The 14,900-nt window shown below is 37.7% G+C and overlaps 1 protein-coding gene across 1 annotated transcript in view; it reads left to right on the plus strand.

The window, feature by feature from the left end:
• LOC149309815 (rap guanine nucleotide exchange factor 5-like) overlaps positions 1-14,900 on the plus strand; it is a 170,759-nt gene that overhangs the window by 36,720 nt on the left and 119,139 nt on the right. The window contains exons 2-6 of the mRNA XM_089533094.1: positions 1,848-1,898; positions 2,231-2,337; positions 5,324-5,445; positions 10,619-10,787; positions 12,405-12,471. Coding sequence (XP_089389220.1) covers positions 1,848-1,898; positions 2,231-2,337; positions 5,324-5,445; positions 10,619-10,787; positions 12,405-12,471 — 516 coding nt within the window. The remainder of the gene's footprint in view (positions 1-1,847; positions 1,899-2,230; positions 2,338-5,323; positions 5,446-10,618; positions 10,788-12,404; positions 12,472-14,900) is intronic.

Here is a 14,900-nt window from a genome sequence, read left to right on the forward strand (position 1 = left end):
TATACAGTACCCCCTTTTGCTTTGGTATTTTCTGATGGCAATTATCTTCAGAAAATGTGGCATCTTCCATAAAAAGCTTGTATCACAAAGGTTCTGCCAAATGCAAGTGTCATCTTTCATTATAATTCTAACCCCTCAACTAGCAGTACAGTATGAACCAGCTTAAAAAATTCAAAAATCAGACATATTTCCTATTTCATTTATATGAATATGCACTTTCAGGATTATTCTGCTCACACTCTCCTATTTAACAACACATCCTAAAGGTGCTCTCATTGTATTCTGAATACTGTATGTCAATTTATTATTGCAAATATAATTATTGTATAAATTACAATATCCTACAGTAAAATGGCTTCTCTAACAGTTTAGTATTTCTTAATAGCTGAAAGCCTTTGGCCTCTAGGGAAAGAGAAGTGGACTCTGCAGAGAAATTCTCTATATAAGTGTGAACAGTAAGCACAATTCGGACAAAGCTGATCATTTAAAAACAGTATTTTTTTGTGGTGAGAAAATTAAGTATATGTGTAACTTAAATGAGTTAGGCTAGCATGGAGAAGCCAACTGTTGACCAGGCTTTAATATAGGGAGCATTCAATTACAGTGTTTTTCTAGCTTAACTGACTGATGGTCAGTTTTCCTTCTGGAGGAATGTGGCCTTATGGGGTTTGTGTGTGTGTGTGTGTGTGTGTGTGTGTGCTCGCCTTCAGGTTGCCTGCTGACACGTTAATCCTGTGAATTTCATAGGGAGCACAAAAAAGTGTTTGAGCCCACATGTGTGGTATAGGCTTCACACTATTCTTTTTGCTCAGGCAGAAGTGAGTATTAGAATCCTGTTTGCCTTCTGTTGGGTAATTAGAACAGGCGCTGGTGGCTAACAAGAGAGGCAGAGGTAGAACATGCTCAGAAGAACCAGCTCTAGAAAGCTGGTATTTGCTTATGGATCCTTGCAAGTATGTTATTGGATTCTACTAATTATTTCAAAATTTAGCAGACTTTGCAAGTTGTGAATATATATTTCTCCCAGAAGGGAGGTCTGAATATTTACAGTCTTAGCTGATGCTACATGACATGACACACTTTTCTAACAATGTGGAGAAAAGATTTCTGTTCTATTAGAGATTATTTTATTATTACTTTTAAAATTCAGAATCTGTAAGAGTAGAAAAAGAGAACTTGGACTGCAAAAGAATAGAGCTAGAATGAATGTAATCCTTCTGTTGCCCAATCTGTCTATAAATTATCCTCCATTAATACATATCACTAGTCCTAATACCAAGTGGCCAAAGTGTGTGAGATATAATGCCAAAACACAATGCAGAAATAATCCAGTTTGAGACTGCTTTAACTGCCCTGGCACAGTGCTAGGGAATTCTGGGAACTGTAGTTTGTTGTGGCACCAGAGCTCTCTAACAGACAAGACTAATGTCTTACAAAACTACAGTTCCCAGAATTCTCTAACACTGAGCCACGGCAGTTAAAATGGTCCCAAACTGGATTATTTCTGCAGTGTGTGTTGGCCCATAGTTAACAAAATTTACAAGTGAGGAGTAGGAAAGTTAGAAATCATATGTTCAAGTGGTTTTTTTAAAGTGGGTGGAGAACACTCCAAGATTGTATTATTTTTTGTACTAATCTCTTGAAATGTTTCCGAACAAAGCTGTATATATATTAACAGTAGGAGAAGAAATCCATTATTTCTTACAAAAAATACTGATAGTATGAATCTGAATGAAATTTACAACTCAGATTATTTGTACTAATGCATCAGTTGTTGAACAACTTTATTATGCTTTGTAGTCAGGTTAAATAATACTAACAGTAATGATGATATATTTCTTTTGCAGATTGTATCTAGAAGGATTTCGAATCCGTATCTGGAAAATCCTCCCAGCAAGGTATTATTATTATTATTTTTTAAAAAACTCTTTCATTTAATCCTATCCCATAACTTTGCGTCATGTCTTCATTCTTTTGAGCTACTTCATTAATGGACCCTGAAGCAGAGAACATTTGTTCATGTTTGAACTTATGGCAGCCATATGGGTGAACGTTTGCAAATGTAAATAGATTTGAATATAAGAAACTCTGTATTCAGATACAGAAGAGCTGATTGAAAATCATGCTGGTACTTGTAAGCTGTGCTTTATAATTTTTATGTTGTACTGATATTATAGCCTTGTATGCTTGCATAATTTATTGTTTGCCCAATTTGTCTTTTTTTCTTTAGATTTATGGAGATGGTGCATCATGTGCTGCGAGAGCTCTCAGAAATGTTTTTGTTTTACAAGCTTCTGATCTAGTGAAAGACAGGATGTCTCTGATGGGGCTTTGCAGGTAACCATGTTTGCTTTCTTTTAATAAAAATATGGTTTTCACTTTGCAGTTTCTCCTTCCTTTCTGTTGATTAGTAGGCTGACTACCATGTACTGTATATCTAAGCTAGTACATTTATTTCTGGAACTAAAAGCAGCAAACAGTCCCTCCTTAAACAAGAATATTTATGGATTACTCCTTGTATGCCACTATACTTTTTCTTGTGCCAGCGGCTGATATGACTATTTCCATGTGGACATTATGTTGCTTGTTAATTTCATTCATACTTGGTCTTCATAGAATCATAGAGTTCTGTCACTTTTTTCTGTGCTATAGTATTTATAAAAGCATTTTATGTAGACCTATGGTCTGGTAAAATAAATTCTAATGAATCTAGTTTGCATGTATTCTTAAGAGACTGATGTATTCTACTTGAGTTGATCTCCAATTGAGTTGATCGCTCCTTCAAAAAAATAAATCAAGAAACAAAATCCAAATATATTTTCTGCATCAACAAGTGGCCTGTGATAGAATTTCAGATATTGTATTTATTGCTTGATACAGGTTATTGTGTGATACAAGAATTCCAAAATCTGAAATAATCCAAAATCCTAAATTGTCCACGTGGGTAGTTGACATGCTAATGTTTTTCTGGTGGTCCATAAACTTTGTTTCATGCACAAAACTATTAAAATATTATGTATAAAGTTACCTCAGGTTATGATTATAAAGTATATATATGAAACATAAATGAATTCTGTGTTTAGACTTGAGTCTCATCTCCAAGATATCTCATTATATAATGCAAATATTCTAAAATCTGAAAAAATCCAAAACTGAAAATACTGCTGGTCCCAAGCAGTGTGGATAAGGGAGACTCAACCAGTATATTAACAGTCATCAAAGTGGAAAAGGTAGCCACAAGAACCTGCCCTCAGGGAATCGATATAACAGTACTTGTGGTTAGAACACTACTTATCTTTTTGTATAAATGCTGCTGTTAAAATTTAGGTTAGTTTATAGCATTTTGTGTGGCTCCATTGCACAGTTGTTCAAAGAGGGATGTATTTACAAAGTACAATATCTGAGAGCAAAACTATAGATAGCTAACCAACTATACCAGGGGTAGGCAACCTTTTTGAGCCGGGGGCCGGGTTGCTGTCCCTCAGACAACTGGGGGGCCGAAGCCAAAAAATAAAAAATTAAAAAATTAAAAAAAATTAAATAAATAAATAAACCAGGACAAATGTAGGACAAAATTTTCAAATGGTGGCCACTTTTTTTAAAAAAGTGGAGGACACGCGAAAAAAATTGCTGATTTTTTAAAAAATGTTAATATAAATGCATGTTTCTGAGGCTTCTATAGACAATTGCCCCTGCGCGTGAGAGGCCAAAGGCCCCGGTGGCAATCGGTGGCAGGACCGGGCTGGGGCCGGTCCCAAGGCCTTGCCAGGCCGCAGGTTGCCTACCCCTGAACTATACAATCAAATTGGTCTGCTTTTTGAAAATAGGAAATAATTGCTTTCAGGCTTTTAAACATGCCTTTCTCCTTTCTGTGAATTAACTGCATTTATAATAGTATGGAGATTTATTATTTTGTCAAACTGGATTTTTTTTAATTGTGATTTGTTTCCATGGAGGGGTATAATAAGACCTAACAAAAAGAAAGGATTGGCATGTTCTGATTTACTACTTGCAGATTTCCTATGCATTTAAATCACAGATTATAATATGCTTACTTAAATAGTAAAATTAATTGTTTATTGTATATGTCATATCTTCAAGACACAGATATTTTGCATCAGTCCTATATTAAAATATCCCATGGTTGTTCTGAAACAACCAAACATGCTAAGCTTTTGAATTATAACATTTTAGTAGTTGGATTGTCTGTGGAAAGGTCCTGTATCTTTGCATGCTTCTGAGTTCCAGTTTCTATTATTGTCCACACATCTGCTTAGTCTAGTAAAAGAGATAGATATGAAAGTCAGATCTCAAAGCTGGGGGACAGTAAACAATTTTGAGCTGTGTGTGTGTCAGAGAGAGATGAAAGAATTCTCAAGTGACTTCTGAAGAAGTCAAATTACCTGTATAGACCAGCCTAGAAAGGCCAGCCAAAGTCTAGTTGGGAGAAATGACTTGATGCACTTTTGAGAATGAGGAAAATACAGCATACAATATTTCAGAGGATTTCAGACATGCAGGCTGTTGAACTGCATGCAGGCTGTTGAACTGAAAGGTTAGTCTTCTACTTGGAACAACAGCACCAAGTTTAATGGGATGTGCTGAAAAGGTCAATATATTGCTCCTTTCTTCACAAGTAGCATTGTGACCCAAGTGGCTTCTATATTACATGGAATGCCTTCCAGTGATGGCTGGGATGCAAGCTGCAGCCTCTCTAGAGATGGTCTTCCCATGGTTGCCCATATTCTGATAGCCTCCCATTTGGATTACAAGTTACTGTAAAGCTTGCCTCTGAAGCCAGTTCAGAAGAATTCACAGAGCAAAAAGCTGTTGTTTGAAAAAGATCACTCAGACCATATTTCACCAGTTTTGAAAGTAGTCAGGTTATTAGATGGTTCTCTAAACACTTGATGCTAGCTTGCTTTTGCACCGGCTGCCATTTAGAGTGCTGGTATTTGGCAGTTACACCAGTGAACACCTTAAGGTCTAAGTATCTAATGGAGTGAACATTTCAGGTTGCACGGGGCATATATGTCTTCACCTCTGATGAATATATCTTAAATGCTGCTGGGATTCTCATTACATGTTGAACCACTAAGTCTGAGTGCTTTGTTTTTCTTCACTTCCAGAAAAAATACAACAGTGTTTCCTTTCATTTTGAATGTTCTTTTTAAAATGTGTTTGGTTCATGTGGTATACATTGTTGCACTCCTTTGTATGGTTGTTCAGAAGTGGACTAATAAAGTGCACTGTGATTTACTTCAGTGCAGATATGTTCATGATTACAGCCTTGGTGATCTTGACTTCTGTTTCGTTTTGTCAGGAGAAGCTGCATTGGATCTGAACTTGTAGATTGGCTGTTAAATCGATGTCCTTTCATTAAGACCAGAACTGCAGCAGTGGGTGTTTGGCAGCTCCTACTGAATATGGGAATTGTGTTATCAGGTCAGTTTTATGAACGTAAGTCTAGCTTATTTTAGAAGTATTAATTTTCCCCTGCTGTTCCCCCCTTCCCCCCCTGGTGTTTAGAAATATAATTTATCCAAAGAAAGAGAGGAAAATATTTCTTATAGTGAAGGTAAGCTCTCTCTTTGCTGCTTTCATCCCTATTTATCTTTCACATGCTTAATAGTTTGAATAATTATGATAAGATATGTACTGGAGAGCTGGGAGGGAGGGCCACTTCCTCTCCCCCAGTTCTGTACCTGCTCAGGATCTGGGAAGGGCCAGAGAAACAATGGATAGAGGCTAGGGGTGGGCAAGAGTCCACCTCTGCCCTCCAAGCCGCGCAGGATCCGGGCAGGATCCAGACCATCAGGGCCCAAAGAACAATGAAGAAAGTTTGAAAGATAGCTGAGAATCTAAAGGAGGGAGGACACAAGGGGAGCAGGGAAACTGAGGAAAGCATGAGGGAATGAGTAGGGAAGCAAACAATCAAATAACAATGGGAGGGACAGCAGAGAGGCAAACATCTACTAGGTAGCAGCAGTAGTGGTGGGTGACACTGTTGAGAGAACAGCTGTGAAACATATCTGGTGCAGGTTGGCACTGTGCACAAGGAGGCTGAGGTGACCCTCATTGTGTGATCCTATAACCAAGAAAACCGTATGATGAAACATCCCAAGCAAAACACAGGCAGGATCAGAACACAGAGAGATAGGAAGAAATAAAGGGAAATCACATTTGCAAGATTAGCCAAGGGCATAGAGACATTCAAAAGATGATGAGACTAAGAGTAGAAATAAGTACATGGAGTGTGGGAAGTATAAGCCAAGCGAAGCTAGACATAGTAAAAATTGAAATGGAGTACATGAACATAGCAGTACTGGGGATTAGTGAGCTAAAATGGACAGAAATGGGCAACTTTGATTCAGACACAGTGTTCTGCTCAGGGAATTAAAAGATAGGAAAGAATGGAATGGCCTTCATACTAAGGAAAGATGTGGCAAAAGCAGCCAAAGGATACAATGCAAATCAGATTGAATAATCTCAATAAGGCTCCATGGAAAACGTATGAATATTACCATAATACAAGTATATACACCAATCACAGAGGCAGAACAGGAAGAAATTGAGAGATTCTATGAAGGAATCCAGGAAGAAATTTACAACACACTAACACAGGATGTCAAGTTGATCATAGGTGATGAATGTCAAAGTAGGAAGCATAGAAGAATCAAAAACAGTAGGCAGACATGGACTAGGCAAAAGAAACAAAGCAGGTGAGTGTCTGTGATGCCAATAACCTATTCATTGCAAACACCCTTTTCATTCAATCAGAAAGATGGCTATACACATGGACATCACAAGATGACCAACATAAAAACAAAATAAATAATATTATGAGAAGTAAAAGATGGAGAAGCTCCATTCTGGTGGCCCCATCCACAAAAAGGAGAAACAAAAAAAGCAGCAGTGATAGAACCATAGCACTAATCTCTGATGCAAGGAAAATTATGCTCAAAATTTTGCAACATAGACTCCAGCCATACATGGAAAGAGAAATCCCAGAGGTCCAAATGAGGTTCAGGAAAGAAAGAAGTACTAGGGACCACATGGCAAATATATGATGGTGAATGGAATGCCCCAAAGAATTCCAAAAGAAAATCAGCATGTGCTTTATAGACTACAGTGGACCCTTGTTATACGCTGGGGTTTGGTTCCAAGATCCCCGTGGATAACAAAATCCGTGGATGCGCAAGTCCCATTAAATATAATGACATAGCAAAATGGTGTCCCTTATAAAAAATGGAAAATCAAGGTTTGATATTTGAAATTTATACTTTTTTGAACATTTTCAAACCGTGGATGCTTGAATCAGTGTATAAAAAATCCGTGTGTAAGAAGGGCCTTAACAAAGCCTTTGACTGCATAGACCATGGAAGGCTATGGAATGCCCTTAAAGACATGGGAATGCCAACACATCTGATAGTCCTGGTGAGTAGTCTGTACTTAGAACAGGAGGATACTGTCAGAACAGAACACAAAGAAGCAGAATGGTTCTCAATTGGCTAAGGGGTCAGGCAAGGCTGCATCCTTTCACCCTCTCTGTTCAACTTGTATGCAGAAAATCTCATACAAAGAGCAGGCTTGGAAACAGAAGAAGGAGGAATGAATATAGAAAGAAGGAATATCAATAAACTGAGATATGAAGATGACACCATACCACTAGCAGAAAACATCACAGACCTACAACACCTACTAAGGAATATCAAGGAAGGAGGTGCAAAGGCAGGCTTAGCATTGAATATAAAGAAAACAAAAATAATGACCATGGACAGTCTATACAAATTCAGTCTAGACAATGAGGAAATAGAAATTCTAAAACAATTCTCATATCTGGGATCAAACATTGACCAGAACGGGGATTGGAGCCAAGAAATCAGAAGAAGACTAAGACTGGGGATAGAGGCTATGAAAGAACTAGAAAAGATCCTAAAATGGAAAGATATACAACTGTTAGAATCATACAAGCCATTGTATTCCCTGTTACCATATATGGATGTGAGATCTGGACAGTTAAGAAGGCAGATAGGAAGAAAATCAATTCATTCAAGGTGTGGTGCTGGAGAAGAGTGCTGAGGATACTGTGGACAGCCAAAAAGACCGGTTCTAGAACAGATCAAGCTCGAAATCTCCCTAAAAGTTGGGATGACTAAACTGTGGTTGTTGTACTTTGGCCACATCATGAGAAGGCACAACTCATTGGAAAAAAACATTAATGATAGAAAAGGTGGAGGGAAGTAAAAAGAGAGGAAGGAGGCCAAGGGCATAAATTTACAGGAACTAAGAGCAGTGGAGGATAGGGAGTCTTGGGGATGTCACAGCCACAGGGTTGCCATGAGTTGAGATCAACTCAGGAGCAATAAACAACAACAAATGTACCAGAGACTATTGCCAATGGAAATGTGTTCTGTGCCTTCCCCCACTCATTTGACAGTGTTATCCATTAGCTTGCTATCTACCCAGAAGCTGTCTAGTCCACCATATGACTGAGGTATTTTTAATTCATTGAAAGGAATTTCTAATTGAAGAATTACATATGCTTCCTCTGTTTACAACTGCCTCCATGTCTATTGCTGACCTTTATTGCTTTTGCATATAAAATTCTGCATTTTAAGCTCTGCAAGGCGGGCACATGTCCTCTTTATTCTAAAGTGCTCCACACTTTGGTGATATCTTATTTATAAATATTTTGGTTCCTGATAAAAGTCATTGCAGAATGACTTTGATAAAGGATCTACTTTTGCTTTACACCATCTCTTGCTATCTCCCATCTCCATAATTATTTATATATCCACATCTGAACCTTTGTCAAGTCTTGCCTTACAATTGCCTTAACAAGCTGCAGGCCCTTTTCCTTTATTGCAGGATCTCCTGGTGATCTTTCTTCTGGGTTACTGTAGTCGTTTTCATATTAGTGTTCCCTTTGAACATACATCTTGTCTTCAGGCATCTCAGAGAGTGCTGCAATATAATCTTCTGCTTTCACTGCAGTGACTGTGTCTGTTACATTCTTTAATGCTTCATATCATTTTTGCATTAGATTCACTTGTCTTGGGCTTTCATTTATGAGGTCTTGTATCTCCACCACTGACATGTGCACACTCTTTGCAGCATGGAATTTGCCTGAAAATGAAATTTATAAAGGTTGCTCCTGTAGATAGCCATTTGGGTGAAATGGTTATTTATGTGGTTCTAACCGTGCTGCACTAGTACTTACATTGGCATTTCTAAAGTTGCATGTTGTCTTGTCTGCACTGAACATATCTCTAAAGGCAGGTCTCTCATACTTTTTGCCCTTGTGATCTTCTTTACATCTACATGCAGATATTGGTCCCACTCACTGTAGAATATGAATAATTTTTGTTTGTTTGTTTAGTGTGAGTATTTTCATTCACATGCTCATGTATATTCACATTTAATATTTTATAAGGGAATAGATCTCCTTCTTCTCCTTTTCCTGCTCCCTCAGGCAGAGTTTCCAAGCACCCTCCTTGTCTTTCTTTTCACCTCTAGGAGAAAAACATGTTTGGGAGGAGGAAGAGTAATCAGGGCCTCCAAATCTCACGCCACTTTGACCAACTGCCCCACAGTTTGAGAAACACTGTCTAAAGGCATCTGCAGCATGCTTTTTGATGTCCATGGAATAAGCCCTGCTTGAAAATTCAAAATTTAGAATTTAGTTTGACTCTTAGTTCAGGAAACAGTTTTCCAGTGTGAACTTGCCTTTATTCTACTAAAGGACAGATTGCTATCTGTTCACCAAGGGTCTTCAGGAACAAAATAAACCAAATGCAAGGAGTCAAATGTTCAATCGCAAATGGGATTGTTTCAGTTGTGGGGGGTAGTGTGCTCTCATTTGTTATTCAAAGTGAAGAAATGGAGGCAAGACCAGAATTTTACAGAAAATGAAAGTTGTATTAAGGAAGCATAACTCAATAATGACTGGAAACAATAAAAGGATTAACTGTGACTCATCAGCAAATGTGTTCCAGAGAAGAGGGAAAGAGAGAAAATGAGAGGTCTGAGGGAGGTCTTGGTGGTGATTGCACAGTATGAATTATAGCTTTGATTGAGAGGACAATGTAGTATGACTTAGAAAGAAGAAGCCAAGAAAGAGCTTTAAAACATGTATGTTTGTGGAAGATTCTTATCTTCTCTCACCCAATAATGAAGAGAGGTTCTTGAACCTCTTTGAAGAGGTAAAGGGGAGCTTAATGAGAGAGAAGAACGATATACCAGTGACCCTTGCAGAATAAAAGGGAACAGAGGAGATTTCAAAGGAAGGAGATCTCATGTAGGGGAATAGAACATAGGTAGTGCTTAAGATGAAAGGGTAGTTATGGATTTGTGTGTGGCATTACTGATTTTGAAGGTTGGTGGAAGTTGGCCCACGCACAAAAGAAACCATTGTTCAACAGATGAAACAGTCCTGAATTTAAGTACATCTTACTTCTGATGGCTGATTGCTGCATAATACAATGAGGTTGAACAGATTAGAATAGCAGGAAGATTTACTATAATGATCTATCAGGAATCAGGAGTGTACAAAGAACTATGTAATGGACAACTCTATACAGTTTCAGCTCATTTTTTTCTTTCCCCTTTTAAACAGTGGACAGACAGGTTTACTTTCAGGACAAGTATGTTTTCTACCAATTCTCACCTGATGAGTGTCCATACCTTTTGTGTGAATATGAGGGAGAAGATGGATGGAAAAATGGTGTGAAACTTTTACTGCAGCTAGTGCCTGCTATTCCACCCCGGATTAATACATGTAATTTGTAAGTATGTTGCCTGTAATTATTATTATTTAATGTTCTCCAGATAACTAGATTATACACACACCATACATTACACAACTCCTTCTTATGTAGTTTATCAATGAGGCTGTTGCCTATCAAATTTACTCCCATAATATATCAGGTGTTTTGTAGAAGAAATAGTACTTTTTTGTTGTTGCTTCTTACCCAAATCAGACTGAAAAGATACAGATATATGTATTGTAGGGAGCAGAACTGCACTTCAGTTTTATTGTGGACTACATATATGTTATGTGGTGATTTTATGACAGCCTACAGTATATATTCGAAGGAAAATGATATCTTAGAATGTTTATAAAGGACAAAGCAAGGGATGAAGAACATAATATGTACACAGTGCGCACACAGGTATAGGTGGGGATGAGAAGAAGTCTCATGGAGGGTCTAGCAACAGGAACAACTGACCTATTGATGGAAAAGATTGTCTTGGGCACTAGAGGTTTTGAAGCTCAGACATCAAGAGGAATATGGCTGCCAAGATTTTCTGTTCATTCTACAACATACATAGAGAGTAAAAAACAAAACTTCAGAAGTCTTCTCAGATCTAGACCTGGAAGAGATGTGGAAGAAAGATGTATATTTAACAAACTAGTTTGAATGAATTGGCCAAAACCACTATGTAAATAGGTGGTCAAGGAGAAGCTGAGGTTGGGCTGGACATTATTTGATCTATTCGGCATTGGATGGGTCTGGTTCAGTGGTTCAGCTATCATCACAAGTCATTGCTTTTGTCTTTGAATCTAAACAGTTTGATTCTTTTGAGTCCAATTCCTGACGAGAGGCAGCAATTCTGTCTTCGTATATATGACTGTAAATAATGTTAGGTAATAACACAGGTTCAGAGATGGTACTCTTTGGCTTTTAGGTTTATATCTTATGTTCTTCATCTGGACATGACTGAATAAAATAAAATTACTTATTTGTAGTGATATTAGCCATATTATATCATGCTAAGATCTGTGTATCCAGACCTAAATATCTCAAATTTAAGAGGTTCTATAGCCCTGCCAAAAGATGAATTACTCTAATGTATTATGTGTTGCTGTGGCTGCTGCTGCTGCTGCTGCTATTACTACTACTACTATTATAATAGGTACTACCATTCTTAGGATTAGGGGTTTAGGACCCTCATGAAAGTGGAAAAACCACAATTTTTTCTAGCTGAGAGAACACCTCTCTAGGAATCTCTGGGTCCTCTAGTGCAACTCTGTGGTCAACATGAAGCAGAGATTGACCATAGAATCAAGCCAGAGGACCTACAAATGCCCATAGAAGTGTTTTCTCTAGGAATCTCTAGGTCCTCCCATGTGACTCTGGTAAACTATCAGCAGATTTGTGCTGGAAGACCTAGAGATTCTTAGAAAAGACATTAATAAAATCCATTAATAATCAAATTCAAAAAAGTCAGCATTGCAGATTTGGATGGCTGACTGTACTACTGTTGTTTAGGGGCTCCTCAGGCTCTAAGAATTAGCTTGCTTACCCTGTGCATAAATCCCTCACTAAATCAGAGCAATTCCTCAACTTAATGCACTTTTTAGGCATCTTGTTTACCCTTTAATCTTCGTCCCCTTGCAGGAATAACAGAAAAATAGAAGATGCTGCTGAAACCAATGCTGAAATTCTTGCTCGCCTCACAGCTGCGGTATGTCTTTCATAAGAATTTTCTTGGTCCATTTCAAAGAGTTATTTATTAGGGATCGATTGTAGTTTCAAGTTTTAGTTCCAGTATGTGCAGCCATTGAATGAAAGTAAGTTAGCACTATTATATTTGTGTCCTGACATTAAACAATTTTTTTTTTAAAGAAAAAATTAAACCTATAGCTAACCATAACAAAATGTAAAATAGCAGCATATTGAAAGAGCGGTGGTTATTAAAACTACATGAACTCAGATTCAGAAAGATTGAAAATACGTAGCACAACCGTCTAAAAATCCTGGACAAATATAAAGTCTACCTCCGAGGTTTGGACCAAGGGAGATGGACTGGAGGGAGGGCTTGGCTTCTTAATGGATGGTTAATCTTCTACCAGGGAGGCCTGTTGGAGCTAGCCTGCCTCTCTAGTAGGATAATACATAGATGAGCTACTAGGTGGGCTACAAATTGGCATCTTACACATTTTCAGAGGTGAAGCTCTAGAATTAAGGTTGAACAGTGAAGTGACCCAGTTTGCTGACAGTTATTTAGGTTAAGTAGAGCTATCATGCTGTAGTGAATTAAGTGCTGGATTAGGACTCTGGGAGACCAGGGTTCAAATCCTTGTTCGATCATGGATGCCTTGGGCAAGTCACACTTTCCCAACCTCAGAGGAAGGCAATGGCAAAAATCTGAATTTTTTTCCCAAGAAAGCCCCACAATCGGGTTTCTGTAAATTTAAAAAATGAAGGTACACAATAAAAACATTTAGATTAGAATGAATACAAATGTTGAGGAGCTTCCACAAGAATCTCCTGGAAAAATAAGCATTATAGTAGATGCAAGTAAGCATGAAGTTGTGTACGTTCAAGCAAAAATAGCTTTACATATACCTTGATGTACTCTAAACCAGTGGTGACTGATCAGGAGAGAGGCTAAACTAAATTTAAGACTATTAATTGTCACAAAATGTACAGATTTATTTTTTGAACAGGCTTGTACTGATGACTAAATGATTTAATATACTTTTCAAACAAGGTATTTGTTAAATATATATGTTGAACTGTTTATTTTTATTATTGGACGATTCACCAATGCCAGTAACCTGTTATAACCTGTTATAAGCCGCCTCAACTCTCTGCTCAAAAAATGGGTCTCCAGGACAAATCCAGACAGAAAAGATACCAGCCTTAAAGTTTACAGTTGTAGCAAGCTAGTTGGTAAGCAGTACGTGTGTATATGTGCCTTCAAGTTGCCTGTTGACTTATGGCGACCCCATGAATTTCATAGGTTTTCTTAGACAAGGAATACTCAGAGGTAGTATTGCCAATTCCTTCCTATATAAAGCCTACAGCACCTGGTATTTGTTGGTGGTTTCCCATCCATGTACTAACCAAGGCTGACTATACTTAGATGGGATCTGGTGCGTTTAGGATATTTAGGGCCTTTGATACTTGAAGAGAACTAGGATATAATTAGGGAAGGCATCTGGCTAGCACCCAAGCAAAGATGAAGTGATGTGATAATAATTATTGTTGGGTCAGGTGTTAATGAACCTTCACATTATGTATGGGGAGAAGTGATAAAGCCAGTTTGAGACTGAAGTTGTCTTTTTTCTTGATTGCTTCACTGCAAAGGATACAAATGAATTACAAGGTGCCAAAGATACAAGGTCCCAGCTGATTTAATTATTGAAAATATGTATTATTCCAGCATATTCTAGTCATGTAAGCTGCCTTGATTGCTGCAGCAGAAAGGTGGGGTATAAGAATAAAGTTTATTATTATTTATTATCTTGACAGTGGGTGTGGCCATGCCACTGTTTATTGAGAGATAAAATTGGCTGGAAGATGACCAATTATTTAATAGCACTTCATGGATATGGACTTTTGGGGCAGAAGTCGTAACTCCATACAAGATGTCCACAAAATGGGGGGGGGGGGGGGAACCTGCCTTTATCAATGTTGAAATGCATACAAAAAGATATCGGTACATAAAGTCTGTATGAAAATTATTAGTCACACAACAAACACCAAGTTTACCGAAGAACTATTATTGTTCATTCATCTCTGATGTAACATTATTGTCATATGACATTGCTTTTTATTGGCCTTTGCTCAATTTGTTTCCCATGAAGTGTACATATCTATAATACAGTTTTTGTAAGACTTTCTTTCTCACAATAATAATATAATATTCTTTTTCTTGGTGATTCAGACTAGAAATTCCTAGTAAAGGAAATGTATACTTGTTCCATACAATGGAAGGGCGAGGGACTTTTGAGGGATAATAGCTATTACTGAATGGTGCCAATTTGTTGGATTGCAGGAAACAACTGGAAAGAGACTACTTTTTGTCAGAAGTATTACATTTTAATTACATAAAACTCTACTTAGTACTATGAATTTCAAAAGGGACTTCACTTCTAATGGTGGTTT

This window comes from Sceloporus occidentalis, unplaced genomic scaffold (genome assembly GCF_023333645.1).
Source record: "Sceloporus occidentalis isolate IW3139 unplaced genomic scaffold, rSceOcc1.0.p SCAF_7, whole genome shotgun sequence".
NCBI classification, from domain to species: domain Eukaryota; kingdom Metazoa; phylum Chordata; class Lepidosauria; order Squamata; family Phrynosomatidae; genus Sceloporus; species Sceloporus occidentalis.